The sequence below is a fragment of the Solanum tuberosum genome, unplaced genomic scaffold, assembly GCF_000226075.1.
Source record: "Solanum tuberosum cultivar DM 1-3 516 R44 unplaced genomic scaffold, SolTub_3.0 scf00693, whole genome shotgun sequence".
In the NCBI taxonomy this organism is placed as follows: domain Eukaryota; kingdom Viridiplantae; phylum Streptophyta; class Magnoliopsida; order Solanales; family Solanaceae; genus Solanum; species Solanum tuberosum.
In genome coordinates, this window is record NW_006239613.1 from 127,424 (window position 1) to 142,020 (window position 14,597).

Below are 14,597 nucleotides of genomic sequence, written 5' to 3' on the forward strand. Positions count from 1 at the left end.
TTTGGCTTATTTGGCTCATATTAGGTATGTTGAGATTGAGGCTCTATCCATTGAGTCTATTCATGTAGTGTCAGAATTTAGAGAAGTGTTTCCTAATGACTTGACTGGTATACCTCCGGATAGGGATATAGACTTCTGCATTGATTTAGAACCTGGTACGCGTCCCATTTCTATCCCTCCATATCGCATGGCTCCAGTAGAATTAAGAGAGCTTAAGGCTCAAATTCAAGAGCTTCTTGATAAATGATTAATTCGTCCTAGTGCTTCCCCATGGGGTGCTCCAGTATTGTTCGTTAAGAAAAAAGATGGTAGTATAAGATTGTGAATAGATTACTGGCAATTGAATAGGGTCACTATTCGAAACAAGTATCATTTGCCTCGAATAGATGATATTTTTGACCAATTGCAAGGTGCATCAATTTTCTCCAAGATTGATCTAAGGTCTGGCTACCATCAGTTGAAAATTAGGCCTAAAGATGTACCCAAGACGACGTTTAGAACCCGCTATGGGCACTATGAGTTCCTAGTTATGTCTTTGGTTTGACTAATGCGCCTGCAACTTTTATGAGTTTGATGAGTGGGGTGTTCAAGTCGTTTCTTGATTCTTTCGTCATAGTCTTTATTGATGATATTTTGGTCTATTCGAAAAGTGAGGAAGAGCATGCCGACCATCTTCATATTGTTTTGGGTGTTCTTGGGAAACAAAGGTTGTATGCTAAATTTTCTAAATGTGAATTTTGATTGACTTCTGTTGCATTCTTGGGGCATGTAGTTTCGAAAGAAGGGGCAATGGTAGATCCTCAAAAGATAGAGGGCCTCTAAGGAAATTCAGACCTTAGAGTGTAAGTTCATGCAGTTGGGCGTCTCAAAAAGAGGTGAGGTGTTAGATAGCATTGAAGTGAGGGCCACATTCATTGAGTAGATTAAGGTCAAACAGTTTGAGGATGAGAATTTGGAGGAGCTTAGAAAGAAGACTGTGATTGGTAAGGCACACGAGACCACTCTTGATGCAGAAGGTGCTCTCAATTTTAAAGGAAGAATCTGTGTTCCTAGAGTAGATGACTTGATTCAAAAATTGTTGGCGGAGTCTCATGGTTCGCGATATTCTATTCATCTGGGTGTGGACCAAGATGTACAGAGATTTGAAGTGAATTTATTGGTGGCTGGGCATGAAGAAGGATATAGCAGGGTTTGTGGCTAAGTGTCAAAATTGCCAACAAGTGAAGTATGAACACCAAAGGCCTGCAGGTTTGCTTCAAAGAATGCCAATTCCGGAATGGAAGTGGGAAATGATAGCCATAAATTTTGTGGTTGGTCTTCCCAAAACTTTGGGGAAGTTTGATTCTATTTGGGTAGTAGTTGATAGATTGACTAAGTCAGCCTATTTTATTTCGGTAAGAATAGATTATAATGCTGAACCATTGGCTAAAGTTTATGTGAAAGAGATAGTGAGGTTGCATGGGGTGCCCCTTTCTATCATCTCAGACTGTGGTGCCCAATTCACATCTAAGTTTTTGGAGGAAGTTACATGATGAATTGGGCACACAACTCACTTTTAGTACAACCTTCCATCCACAGACAGACGGGCAGTCTGACAGGACTATTCAAGTGTTGGAAGACATGTTGAGGGTATGTGCGATTGATTTTGGAGGGCATTGGGATAAATCCAAACCTTTGTGTAAGTTCTCTTATAATAATCGTTATCACTCCAGCATAGATATGAGACTATTTGAGGCACTTTATGAGAGGGGATGTAGATCACCCGTAGGTTAGTTCAAGGCTGGAGATGTGAAACATTTAGGGTTAATTTAGTGAAGGATGCTCAAGATAAGGTGATGAGTATTCAAGCTATATGCTTTTAGCAGCCCAAAGTAGACAGAAGAAGTATGCGGATCATAATGTAGGAGACATGGCGTTTCAAACCGGTGAGAATGTTCTTCTTAAGGTATCAACCATGAAAGGGGTGATGATATTTGGCAAGAAAGGTAAGTTAAGTCCGCGATACATTGATCCCTTTGAGGTTCTTAAATGTGTAGGACCGGTGGCGTATATGTTGGCGTTACCTCCTAATTTATCGGGAGTTCATCCGGTATTTCATGTGTCCATGTTGAAAAGGTATCATGGCAACGGGGATTATATCATTAACTAGGACTCAATTGTGTTAGACAAAGACCTCCAATATGAGGAGGAACCGATTGCAATTCTTGATCGTGATGTGCATAAGTTAAGGACCAAGGAGATTAAGTCTGTGAAAGTTCAATGGAAGCATCGTCCAGTTGAGGAAGCTACTTGGGAAACCGAGAGGGACATGCGAGACAAGTATCCCTAATTGTTCGTCGATTCAGGTACTACTTCATTCCTTCCTTAGCCTATTTCTTCTAATTTGTCACTAGGGGACGAGTGATGAGTAAATTGGTATCTATTGTAACGACCGGGTTTCGTCGTTATAGGAAAGCCAACGGAATTTGTTTTTCGTAATAACTTGGAATTTCTCAACCTAGTCCAGATTTGGACGAAATCGGAGTCATTAAGGTGTAGGGAAATCTGGTAACAATTGGGTGATTTAATTATGATTTTGATTACATGCGTAGTTAGATAAGTCGTTAAGGAATCCATACGACTTTACGAAATTGAATTCGGGTGAGTAGAACTCCCGGAATCGATCTTAACGTGAATGGTATTTTCTGAGCGTCGTTGGTTAAGGGTGTGTTGTGAAATGGGGGTCTTGGAATTATTAAAATAGCTCACTGTTTCATGCAAGCTGCTTTGGCGGTGGTTTTGGTCGCTCTGGCGGGGCCGCTTGTGGCGGGCCAAACGCAACTTAAAGTCGTAAATAAACCCCAAAACGACTTTATTCTGTACTTTTCAATTTTTAGAGCTAAAGGACGAACCCCATGAGGCTAAAGGTAAGCTTTTAACTCCCCTAATCCGTTTTTTGATACGTAGAACGTAATAGAATGGATAATTATCGAGGGGGGGAGGGGTTTGATCTACATTCTAAGGTGGAAACAACCCTATTTTGAGTGTTTGGGATCATGGGTATGATCTAGCATTTATACAATTGTTAGCGATTTGGGTAATTAGTGATTGTTTATTGATTCCCGTGTTATTATTATTGTTTGTAGACCAAGAACAAGCGGAACGAATCCGGAAAGGGAAGGATCAAGTTTTTTAGGATTTCAAGCTTGTTTCGAGGTAGGTGATGGTTGTGATTCTATGATTGTGTGATGTATGTTTGTTCTTGCTTCATTATGATACATGTATTTATGCGAATGCTGCGTTATTGATCACACTTGTTGTAAATAAGATAGATGAATAACTATATGCCATGAATCACTTCTTGATTTTATGATTATTGAGAATGTACTTGTGATTGTGATTGTGATTGTGATTGTGGTATGTTGATTGGATCGGATACCGCGTTCCGGTATACTAATTGGGATCGGTTGCCACGTTCCAGCATAATTATGGGATCGGTTGCTACGTTCCAGCATAACATTGGATCAGGTACCACCTTCCGGTATGCTAACAGTTTGGATTTAGGTTCCATGAGAGGACCAATGACTTGTTATAAATGTATATTGTTGAGCATGTGATAATCGATATTGTATATGTTCGGTATGTTGCATGTTTATAATGTTGTATTGACTTGCTTATGTTACACTTAGTGGGATAGCCGTGTGATCCTACCAGTACACTGTGATTGTGTATTGATACTGCACTTGCTCTTTCTTTGTTGAGCACAGGGCATCTTCAAGAGGCTATTGACAGACCTCGCTTAGAAGATCAGTGATCATCGTTTGAATTCAAGGGTGATCAAGTTCTTCCAGGCTGCCATGAGTTCTCCTTTCGTCTATGTCCACATTTCGGACTTAGACTTTTCTAGTTAGTGATTAGTTGTTAGTTTGGGGTTGTGACCCTTCTTGTTTAGACTTTGGTTCATTGTTAGATGTTTTGGTACATTGACTTTCAGATTCTAGGAATATTTTTTCGCATTGTTAGTTGTTAGATCTTTTGGAAGTTTATTGAAACTTCAGTTTAGCTATTATTCCTGTTTTCGTATCCTTAATTGCTTTAGTTTTTAGTTTAGTTGTTTGGTTTGAGTTGTAATAGTGATTCTCCCACCGGAGGGTTAGTGTGAGTGTCAATCACGATGGTCTGGGTCGTGACAAAGTTGGTATCAGAGCCTAGGTTCGTTGATCTCGATGTACCAAAATGAGTCTAGTAGAGTCTTGCGGCGGTACAGAGACGTCTTTACTTTTATTCGAGAAGCTATAGAACTTTAGGAAATCTCTCTATTTTCTCTTGTCTTAGTTTTTAGTTTAGTTGTTTGGTTTGAGTTGTAATAGTGATTCTCCCACCGGAGGGTTAGTGTGAGTGTCAATCACGACGGTCTAGGTTGTGACAGAAAATTCATGCATTAATTTATATCTTACATTAAAAATGAAAAAAAATAAGCCGGTTCCTTTCTCTCTCTCTCTTTTGTTAACTTACAGCCAGTTCCTTTCTCAACTCTAAGATAAAGAGAAATAGGCATTACTTTCCCTGCTTTCAACTCCAAATTCAAGTTTTACCCCCCACAAGGTCTTAACTGTTTTTTTTTATAAATATTTTGTAAGTAAAATAATTATTACTAATATTTTTTTGTTACATATAAGTTATTGAATCGGTAATATTTATTTACATCAAGTGTTTAACTAAACAATTCACTATGAGAATCTGCAAAATCAATGTACAAATGCATCACTTATTGATACTAAAAAGCATTTATACAAGACATATGTCTTACATTCATTGATTATGTGTAGACATTCGATACAAATAATTTTTTACCTTCTAAATTTAATTGACATGAAAAGAAAATCTAATAAGTTATATATATAAGGATTTAAAAGGGTAGTTTTTACTTTTTATTAGTAACCAATTTGGCTAAATACCTCCAAAAAATAATTTAGAAAAAAAAATCACTTTAAGCCTTGAAGATAGCCAACTATAAATCAACAAAGATAAAACACTGGAAAAATAAAAAGGAAAAGGGAAAAGCATGACCCAAAAAAATAAATAATCACCAACCACCATACAATATATTAGATATCATGTCCCCATACTAATAATTTCTGTCAACTCATACAACTTTTCATTTTGTGTCTTTATTTGTTTCCAGGTTTTTTTTAATTTAATTCCATGCATGGTGGCCTAAACTATTATTAAAGCAAACAAAACAAAAAAAAAACAAAGTAAGGAAGAAAAAGAACTATAACGTATATAGTATATATATATTTGTGCAAAAAACATGGAAAAATTAAGTAGAATTTGCGAGAGTAAACAAAAAACATGGAGACTGATAATTGAATTATAATTACTTATATGAATCTTATTATTCAGAAAAAATTTGTCATTGAAAAATACTTTAAGTATGCAATTTAATTTGTGTATTAGGGAAAAATGTCTTATACACGTGATCGCAGGCAGAGTGGATACATGACATCAAGATGAAGTTGAAAGATGTTTTGACATTAGACGATTAAAGAGAAATATATGTGAATGTTTCATTAATTGAATGTTCAGATCAGAGACCAATCGACTAACTTGATCTCGTCTCATTATCGGATTGATTGGATGGTCATTATCGGGGGAAAAGTAGGACTCGTAGCCCAAAATCACGAAAGGAGAATAAAAAGGATTTGCATCCCGTAAATATGATAAAAGCACAAAAGGACAGATACACAAAATATGTGTACGAGATCCTACAAATTACAAAGGAATATTAGCTTATACGCATAACAATATTTTCGGGTGGACCATTCCCGTTAGGCAAGTACTATATGGATTTGGAATGATTTTCCTAGAAAATAAGCGGCTTTTTAATATACTTTTAAATGTTTGATAAATAAATAACTTATTTTTATTTAAAAGTATTTATAAATAATTTAAACAAATATTATGATATAGTGAACAAGATGGAGAATGAACACTGTGGGGAGAGGTGGGAGGTGCATCTAGCCGTTGATTTTAACTTTATCCCATCGAGACTATGAGGTCTAAAAAGGGGGGAATTAGTAAATTACAGTCTAATGTCTTTGGATTATTAAGTTTATAAATTATGTACATAGTGTATAAATAATGTATATTTTATATTACAATACATATATTATACATGTAATATATATATAGTATATACGTGTACACAACATATATACCTATATATATAAATATTGTATACCTTGACCATGTTTATAAATTAAATGACCAATGTATACATTTTACATAAGTTTTTCATTAGTTTATCTATCGCCTTCTTTCATAAGAGGGTCATTATTCCCGACCTTCATATATATTTCTCATGGGTAGGTGGGTGGTGGGGGGTAAGAGAAGAAGGGGACAATGCGGAATAGCATTTACAAAACTTATTTTTCTACTTTTTATATAGTTATTTTTCAAATTTTTAAGGAATTTGTTTTCTTACAAAAATATTGTTTAAATTATTTTGATCAAGTAACACTACCACCACAATCACCACCCACAAGCACCATCCTCAGTCACAACATAAGTTGTTGACAACTATTATCATTAATTATCACTATTACTAGCAACTATTTACGATCATCACCACCATAACAATCACCGTTACCATAACAATCACCAATTACTATCGATGATCAACACCATCAATCACCGCCATGTATCGTCAACTATTTACCATCGTCTTTAGCTATCACTATCATCCACCATATGCCTACTCCCTCTTGTATGGTAGAGATAAGGTAACCATATTAAGAAATAGCCTTTAATTGGAGCAACAAGACTTGGAAATGATGATATACTAAGGCCACAAAAGAAATGGCACTTACTCAATCCCCCACCACATTACTATTCTTTGACTAACACAAAGTAAATATAAGTCCATATTGTTAGTCTATTTTTTCTTCCTAATTTTTAACTAAGCAAAAGGCCAACTTTAAGATTCCTTCCCACTATGTGTACCCTTTAGTCCCCCACCCCCTATAAATTATAATCCATCCCTAAAAGAAGGAACTTCTAAAAAGATACAGATCACTTATCTTTAACTAGCCAAACAGCATTAATAGTAATATAGTACCACTTGTAGTGGTAGGCTTTAAATAGGTATCAAAAGTGAGATATACCTAGACCCTAGGAGTACTTTAGTTGAAATTGAAAATAAAATAAAATATTTGAACATGAAATTAGAAGTAAAAGTTAAATTTGTATATAAAATTTACTTTGGAAAAAAATCGTATGAAAATTTAAAATTGTTATTTCAGTTGAAATAAGTATTTCAATGTTTCATACATATTTGTTCAACTGCATACACTTTAGATGTAGAAGTTTGGGCAATGCCACTTGTTGTTACACGAATGGTTGAATTGTCGAAACTATATCATCCACTCTTGGTGCTAGAACAACATTTGCACACATGTTTGTACATCATGAAAATTGTGATGAGAAAAAAAGTATGTCATATAAATTATGATAGATAGCATATTGTTGAACTTAAATGAGAAAGGCATATGTACCAACACAACTACTTGAAATAGTTTGTCTCAAATCCATTAGATGTCTAGTAGCCATTTATATTGGCTTAGTTCTTTAGTTCTAGTCACACAACCACTCTTCGACGCGGACTATAATTTTCTTTCTTTCTCTTTCGCCATTTAAATATCATAACCCTGGAAGGTATGTCCTACCTACATACATGATTGATATCACTATACATAACGCGATCAACTTGAAGTGGGATAAGCATGAAGGAAGGCGGTCAAAAAAGGCTACAGGTGGAAGCAATCGATGTTTTAGTGGTTAAGGAATGTCAAGACACCTGTGGACATCCACTTGTTATCATTAAGATTGGTTTATCCCCAAAATAGCTGCTAAAAATATAGAGCTATCAAGAACCTAACCATTCTCCTATAATTTATGTGAGGGGATGTTTGAAATGAGCTGCCAATTAAATGGACTTTTTGTGAGGTAATAAATTGTTTTGATGATAAAGATGCTCTTTTGGGCCCAAAGGAGTTGTACAAGTACTTAGTATTTAGAACCAAAAACTTTTGGACCCACATAATTAATTAAAATGAAGAATAATTATGGCATTTGGGTGGGTTTGTGTGTGTGTGGCGGGGGGAGTCATTCTCAAGAATATCTCAATTTTAAGGTGATGTTTAATTTTGGCCTTAATGGTCTTTAATTTTTATCATTCAATACTTTAAGTAATAAAAAATAGTTGAAAATATCCCTTACAACGAAAAAAAATGCAAGGCACCAGTTATGCCTTATAAGAGAGAAAAACTCAAAAGCATTACTTAGTTTCTACACTATACATTTTTTATTGAAATTTTATATCTATCATTGCCACTGAGAAACAATTACAATTGGAGAAGGAGGACTAGACCTTGCCTTCTTGAGGGTTACAGTAGCACTGGGCGAAAAAAAGTTGCACAAAGGTACTAGCAAAAAGACTTCTCAAGGAGGGTCATAGTAAATCAGGGAAGGCTTTCTTTTTTTAATCCTAAAGGATGGAAATTGCCATTTATCTAAGTTGAGGAGTCCCTTAACATGTGCTGGCAGACCGGATGTGTTGGTAATAACTATGGTAGTGTTGGTTAGATGACTATATAAGAAGCAAGTTTGTCAGCCACTTTGTTGGCTTCCCTATAGCAGTGATTGATCTGAATATTGTGTCTGTGGATCAACTCTCTAATTTCATCCACCGTTTCTCTCATCCTCCAAGGAGTAGACCATAAATTGAGTATACTATTTCGGAGGAGGAGTATACTAACTTCTTTCTACAAAAATTGAGTATAGTTTCTACACTATACATAAGTTTAATTTCAAAACGTACAAACTTATGCTTTAAGGAATATACTAACTTCTTTCTACAAAAATTTTAGAGAATAAACTTGTCTTGCAAATTAAATACTACACAAAGTCACAACTTATATCGAATAAAATAAAAATTTAAAATATTTTAATCCATAAATTTTTATTTTTAGAGACGATCGTAAAAAAAAACTTGTTTTAGAGGCTGGCAATTTTAGCATTTTCCTATTCAATTGAATCAAAGTACTAGATGGACCAATTGCATGTTGCTCCCCAAGGCCTTTATAGATAGAAGTATTTTTGTATGTTCAATTTAAACGGTGTGGTTTGTTTAGAGATGAAGTTTAATAAATAAATAATTTAAATCTTTTATTTTTAAATATACCATGACATCTTTGTGGAAATAGATCACAATTTAAAATTATACAATATTAACATATTAAATATAATATATAAATAGAATTTGATCAGGATAATATGTACGTAAAATCTTGTGAAGGGGTAATAATTTAAAGGGTTATATTCTATTCTATTATATTATATTATAATTACATATTTTTCATTTTATTTTATTTTAAATATCATAACTCCATATATATTTTTTATAAAAAAAATGGGATGGACGGCGTTAAAGGCTTTATTTGTAGGCGCAATTATTATTAGAAAAAAGTTTGACCACTCACATTTCACTTCAATTTTTCGGCTGGCTCATTTGGGGGCTGTCTTTTTTTTTTTCTTCGTTTTATGACCGTGGTATTTAGCCATCTTTTACGTATCTCGATTAATTTTATGAGATATTTATCACTTCTTATCAGACACTAATAACAGATTTTAGGTAACTCTGTTCACCAATGTTATGATAATTATAACGTTCACATGCTTGATTTCACTTGGACCCAGGGGCGTACCTATAGCTATCCTAGGGACACCCTGCGTCGAATATTATGTTGTATATATATGTCAAATTCTACATTTAAAGGATATGCATTAAAAGTTGGACACACTTGACAAAAGTTATGCCTTTGGCGCAATGATAATGGATGTCCATTTCAATGAAGGTTCCGAGTTTGAACCACAAATAGCACAATATTTTTATTTTTTTATTTTAACAGCCACACATCATTATTCTTGGACATTCTTAATAAAATTTCTGACTCCGACACTACTTGGACCCCAAAAACATCAAAGAAGCAAGGAAAAAGTTTGAAAATAAAAAATTTGATGCTTTCTTGTTGAGAATTGATTGAGAAAACGTCAAGAGTTTCTTTAATTTCATTCTGTTAGTTTTCCTTCAAATGAAGCAAATACCTTTTGGAGTTGCTTCATTTTCCTTCTTATTAATTCCCTTTTTTACTTTTCCAACGTTTGACTTAGTGAGGAAAGGTATAATATATAAACGTGTTCTTTAACTTAGTATCAATTGATATTTATGTTCTTTAATTTTGGATGTGCATAAGTAGACACTTAAGTTTGTATAATGTTGAACAAGTAGACACATGTATCCTACACGACATGATACAAATAAGTTCAAGTGTATCTAATGTGAATTGTCATGTAGGACTCGTGTGTTTACTTATTCAACTTTATACAAATTTGAGTCTTTACTTGTCCATATTCAAAACTAAAGGTCATTGATATTTAAGTACTGAAACTAAATTAAAAGAATATGTGTTATGTATTATGGAGTGAATTTTTTTTGTGAAACCATGAAGAATAAGAAGAAGATGAGTAATGATATGGCACCTCCAATATCTACTACTCCCTCAGTTACTTGTTTATTTGCTAATATTTGTTTTTGAAAAATTTCATTAAAAAAGTAATAATAAATAAAGTAATAATTTTATTTTATCATCTCTAATTATCATAAATCATTGAGAAATAAATAAGAGTAGTAGTTAATAATGAAAAATGAATAAAATAAATGTGTTGGTCATTAATTCATTTAAAAGATTATATTCAAAATGGATTTAATAACAATATTCTTACATAATTGTATAGGGGACAAACAAAATTCAACCAAAATGATTGCACTAACTATATATAATGTATCGATACTATATAAACAATGTATAATTGTGTGTAAGTATGTATCAAAAATGTATATACATTTATACACACTGTTTATACAAAATGTAGATATTGCAACAGTTCATCCTCTTGAACAAGTTGATTTTTTTCAATCTCAAAGTAGATATTAGTTCCTCTGAATCTTACTACAAAAGTTGAATTAAAGCAAACTATCAATTGTACAAAGTCTCTTATTGTTATTTATTTATAACACAACAACTCTTGTTATGTTTAGTAAATTTAAGGAAAAAAATGTTTGTATTTTTTTTTTTTGGAATCCCAGGATAACCCGCAACCGCTACAACTTCTGCCACAACCTCTGCTCTTCGGGTGAGCACTTTGTGCGCACTGGGTAAACCCCCACTGTAATAGACTGCAAATCACACATGGAATGTAAACCACACTAGGCAAGCCCTATGTGACTTGCTCGATGTATTTTTTTTTTAATAATATAGGACAGAGGTGGATTTTCTTTTAAAATAAATATGGGTCAATTTTAAGAGCATTATTATTTGTTTCAGTTGTATTTGCACGTAATTATTACGAGAATATATATGGGAGACAAGGCTGGTCAAAAGTACTATTTTTTGCATCACTCGGAAAAAGTTCTACATATGATAATGTTTTTTTCTGTGTGCTTGGTAATATTTAATTTATAAATTTAAAAGATTTTTTCAGAATATGTATTCCGTTGAGATTATTAGTATTTTTTATGAAAAAATTGTAAGCCATGAAGGCAGCAATTTGTTACTTTCACAACTAATATCCAACATTGACATGAACATAAGTGAAATGTGCATAATGCCATAATCAAAGAGTTTAGACACTTAAGAGAAAAGAATAATTAATAAAAGAGATAGGAAATTTTCGCAAATAGCCATAATAATAAATATAAGGGGAACTTTCGCATATATCCACTCAAAAATAGCTTAATTATGCTTCATAGCTATAGTTTGCTAATTACGATTCGTAGCTATATGTTATAAGGAGTAGAGTGGCGAGCGAGATTGGGAGATGGAGGAGAGAGGCGAGCGAGATTGGGAGATGGAGGAGAGAGGTGAGCGAGAGAGGGCAGAGAATGGAGAGAGGCGAATTGTATATGTACATCTGTCAAAATAATTGTATATATGTAACTGATATACATATGTATTTGTATATCTGGCGAGCGAGATTGGGAGAGGGAGGAGATAGGCGAGCGAGATTGGGAGAGGGGGGGAGAGAGGGCAATAATTTGTATAATTCACATCTCGTTTGTATAATTCGCGGGTACGATTGTATAATTCGCGTGTTTTTGTATAATTGAGTAATACAAAGTCTGGAATTATACAATAATGATAAAACTCGAAATATCTAATTGATACAAAATAAAAATATGAACTTTAAACAGTTATACAAATTATATTATACAAATTACATTATATAAATCACATTATACAAAATCTGAAAACTACACGTTTATACAAACTTTAAAAAGTTATACAAAAAGGATTGAATGTATATGGTGATAAAACTAAAAACCAAAGGAAATTATCGTTATATACAAATAAAAACCATCGTATACAAATACAAATCAAATGAAGAATTGTTAGTTGTGGATTATATGTGGCGAATTATACAAATGTGGCTAATTATACAAACTCGAAGCAAGCCCACGTAATTAATGGTCAATATTAGTCGCGAGTGGTAATTATAGCAAACTATAACTATGATGAGTAATTAAGTGGTATAAGTTTGCTTAACCGCGTAATATTTCCTATGCTTCATATCTATAGTTTGCATATTTATGGGTTGTAGATACAGTTTAAGTTGTCTCGTTTGTATAATGCATGGGTGAGTTTGTATAATTCGCGGGTACGTTTGTATAATTGAGTTATTTTTGTATAAACTCAAAATAATGAATTTATAAAAACACAAACATTTTAACTTTAAACAGTTATACAAATTTCGAATTATACAAACGTGTAAATTATACAAACTCGAAACCCCAACCCATGTAATTATCACTAAATGTTGATCGTGAGTGGTAATCAACTAAAACTATAGTTATGATGACAAATTAACTAGTAATTTCCCCTAAAAAAATATTACTCAGACCTAGAACCGAACCGAGAAAAAAAAATACACACGCCCAGTGGGACTCGAACCCACAATCGCTTGATTAGAAGTCAAGCGCCTTATCCATTAGGCCATGGGCGCTTGTTTGTGAAGATACACATTTGAAATAATTTACTCTTTTTTCTGGAAGGAAAACAAAAAAGAAATGGTCGAGCTAGTTTGTTATTTGCTCTTTAATTTCTTTTCTTATTTACTTTGGGATGGTAGAGAATTAGGTAAAAGAGGAAAATGTTCCAGCAGGACCCAACCACATTGTATTCAGAAGGAGATCTCTCTTTTAGTCCTTAATTTTACCATAGATTTAAGGTTCTTTTTCTATATTTTATCACATCTTATACCGATTCCTATGTCTTCAAATAAATATTTTGGAAGTCTAGAATACAAAATGAACATTCTCAGTTTTCTATGTCAAAAGGAGAAAATATGCATTATGAACAAAGCAACCATTGAACTTTTAAAAAAATAAACTCAAAAAACAAAACAAAATTGAATCCATATTCATTTGGGCACCCGATTTTGCTTCACATGAATTTAGACATAAATCTGTCACCTTGTTGAAACTGTGAGGCTGTGAGCTATACAAGCAGTGCCTTCGGATCCATGAAAACCATAACAGAAAAGACACATGATCACTAAGAAAAGAAGCTTTAAAAGCAAGAGGGACAAGGTTATCCACAAGTCAACAGCTAAATCCTTCATAGCAACAAGTTTGATGCTGATGTTATGCACAAGAATTTGATTAAGAACTCTGAAGCACAGTAGTTTATACAAGTATATATACTGCGAAAAATTAGTCACCAGAACTCAACCATGACCTTCTAGGAGCATATCAGATTGCATATGTCCTGAAACCTTGCCTCTGAAATGTTGGCGAAAGGGAAAACTCTGAATCTACCAGTATTTGGACAACTCAAAGTCAGATGTTCCGAGTTGACCAACTTCTGCAGTATGCAATACAAGAATTATTCACCACTTGTAAGTGTCTTCTTCTAAGATATATTGGTTAAATTACAAAAGAATAAAAAGTGCATCCAAATTTGAGCTTGATTTGTGGTGGACAGAAGTAATAACAACAACATGAGAGAGCAGGACTAAGAGGATTATGACTACTAGGAAAGACAAATTTCCTGCTAGGTGGTCAAAAAATTACCACCATGAAGAGTAAAGCAAACGATGCCAATAACAAGATGTTCTAATTAAGGAACACTAACAAATCTGAAACGAAAGATAAAAGATGGTCTGCGGGTTACTCAAAATTATACTTTGTTCTGGGAAAATACCACCCTTATAAATTGCCCTATTCAAAGCATCACCAACGTTTAGACCAAATAATCATGTCATCGGTAGTGGGGATGGAGGGAGATCTATAAAACTCAAGAGCCAAGAATCTTCTTAGTTAATAAACAACCTAATACAATCACCAATATATCCACAGCGCTACTCTCAAGTATATGATGTTATAATTGCTTGAAACAACAGTTATGTCAAAGATAATACGAAAGAATGTACATAAAGTGAAGACTATTTTTTTCTTGTCCTAGGGGATCACACCCCCCCCCCCCCTTCACCTATTCTCG

The 14,597-nt window shown here is 33.7% G+C and overlaps 1 protein-coding gene, 1 long non-coding RNA gene and 1 other non-coding gene across 3 annotated transcripts in view; 1 reads left to right on the top strand and 2 right to left on the bottom strand.

Moving 5' to 3' along the window:
* Positions 1–13,028: 13,028 nt before the first annotated feature.
* Positions 13,029–13,101, bottom strand: TRNAR-UCU (transfer RNA arginine (anticodon UCU)). Its single transcript has one exon. It is a non-coding gene; the product is annotated as a tRNA-Arg (tRNA).
* A 416-nt stretch (positions 13,102–13,517) lies between these two features.
* Positions 13,518–14,597, bottom strand: part of LOC102584390 (RHOMBOID-like protein 8) — a 3,733-nt gene continuing 2,653 nt past the window's right edge. Inside the window, exon 6 of the mRNA XM_006366872.2 lies at positions 13,518–13,961. Coding sequence (XP_006366934.1) covers positions 13,839–13,961 — 123 coding nt within the window. The 3' untranslated portion in view covers positions 13,518–13,838. The remainder of the gene's footprint in view (positions 13,962–14,597) is intronic.
* The window catches only part of LOC107058907 (uncharacterized), a 1,288-nt gene continuing 620 nt past the window's right edge, over positions 13,930–14,597 (top strand). The window contains exon 1 of the long non-coding RNA XR_001472398.1: positions 13,930–13,995. This is a non-coding gene — a long non-coding RNA (uncharacterized lncRNA). The remainder of the gene's footprint in view (positions 13,996–14,597) is intronic.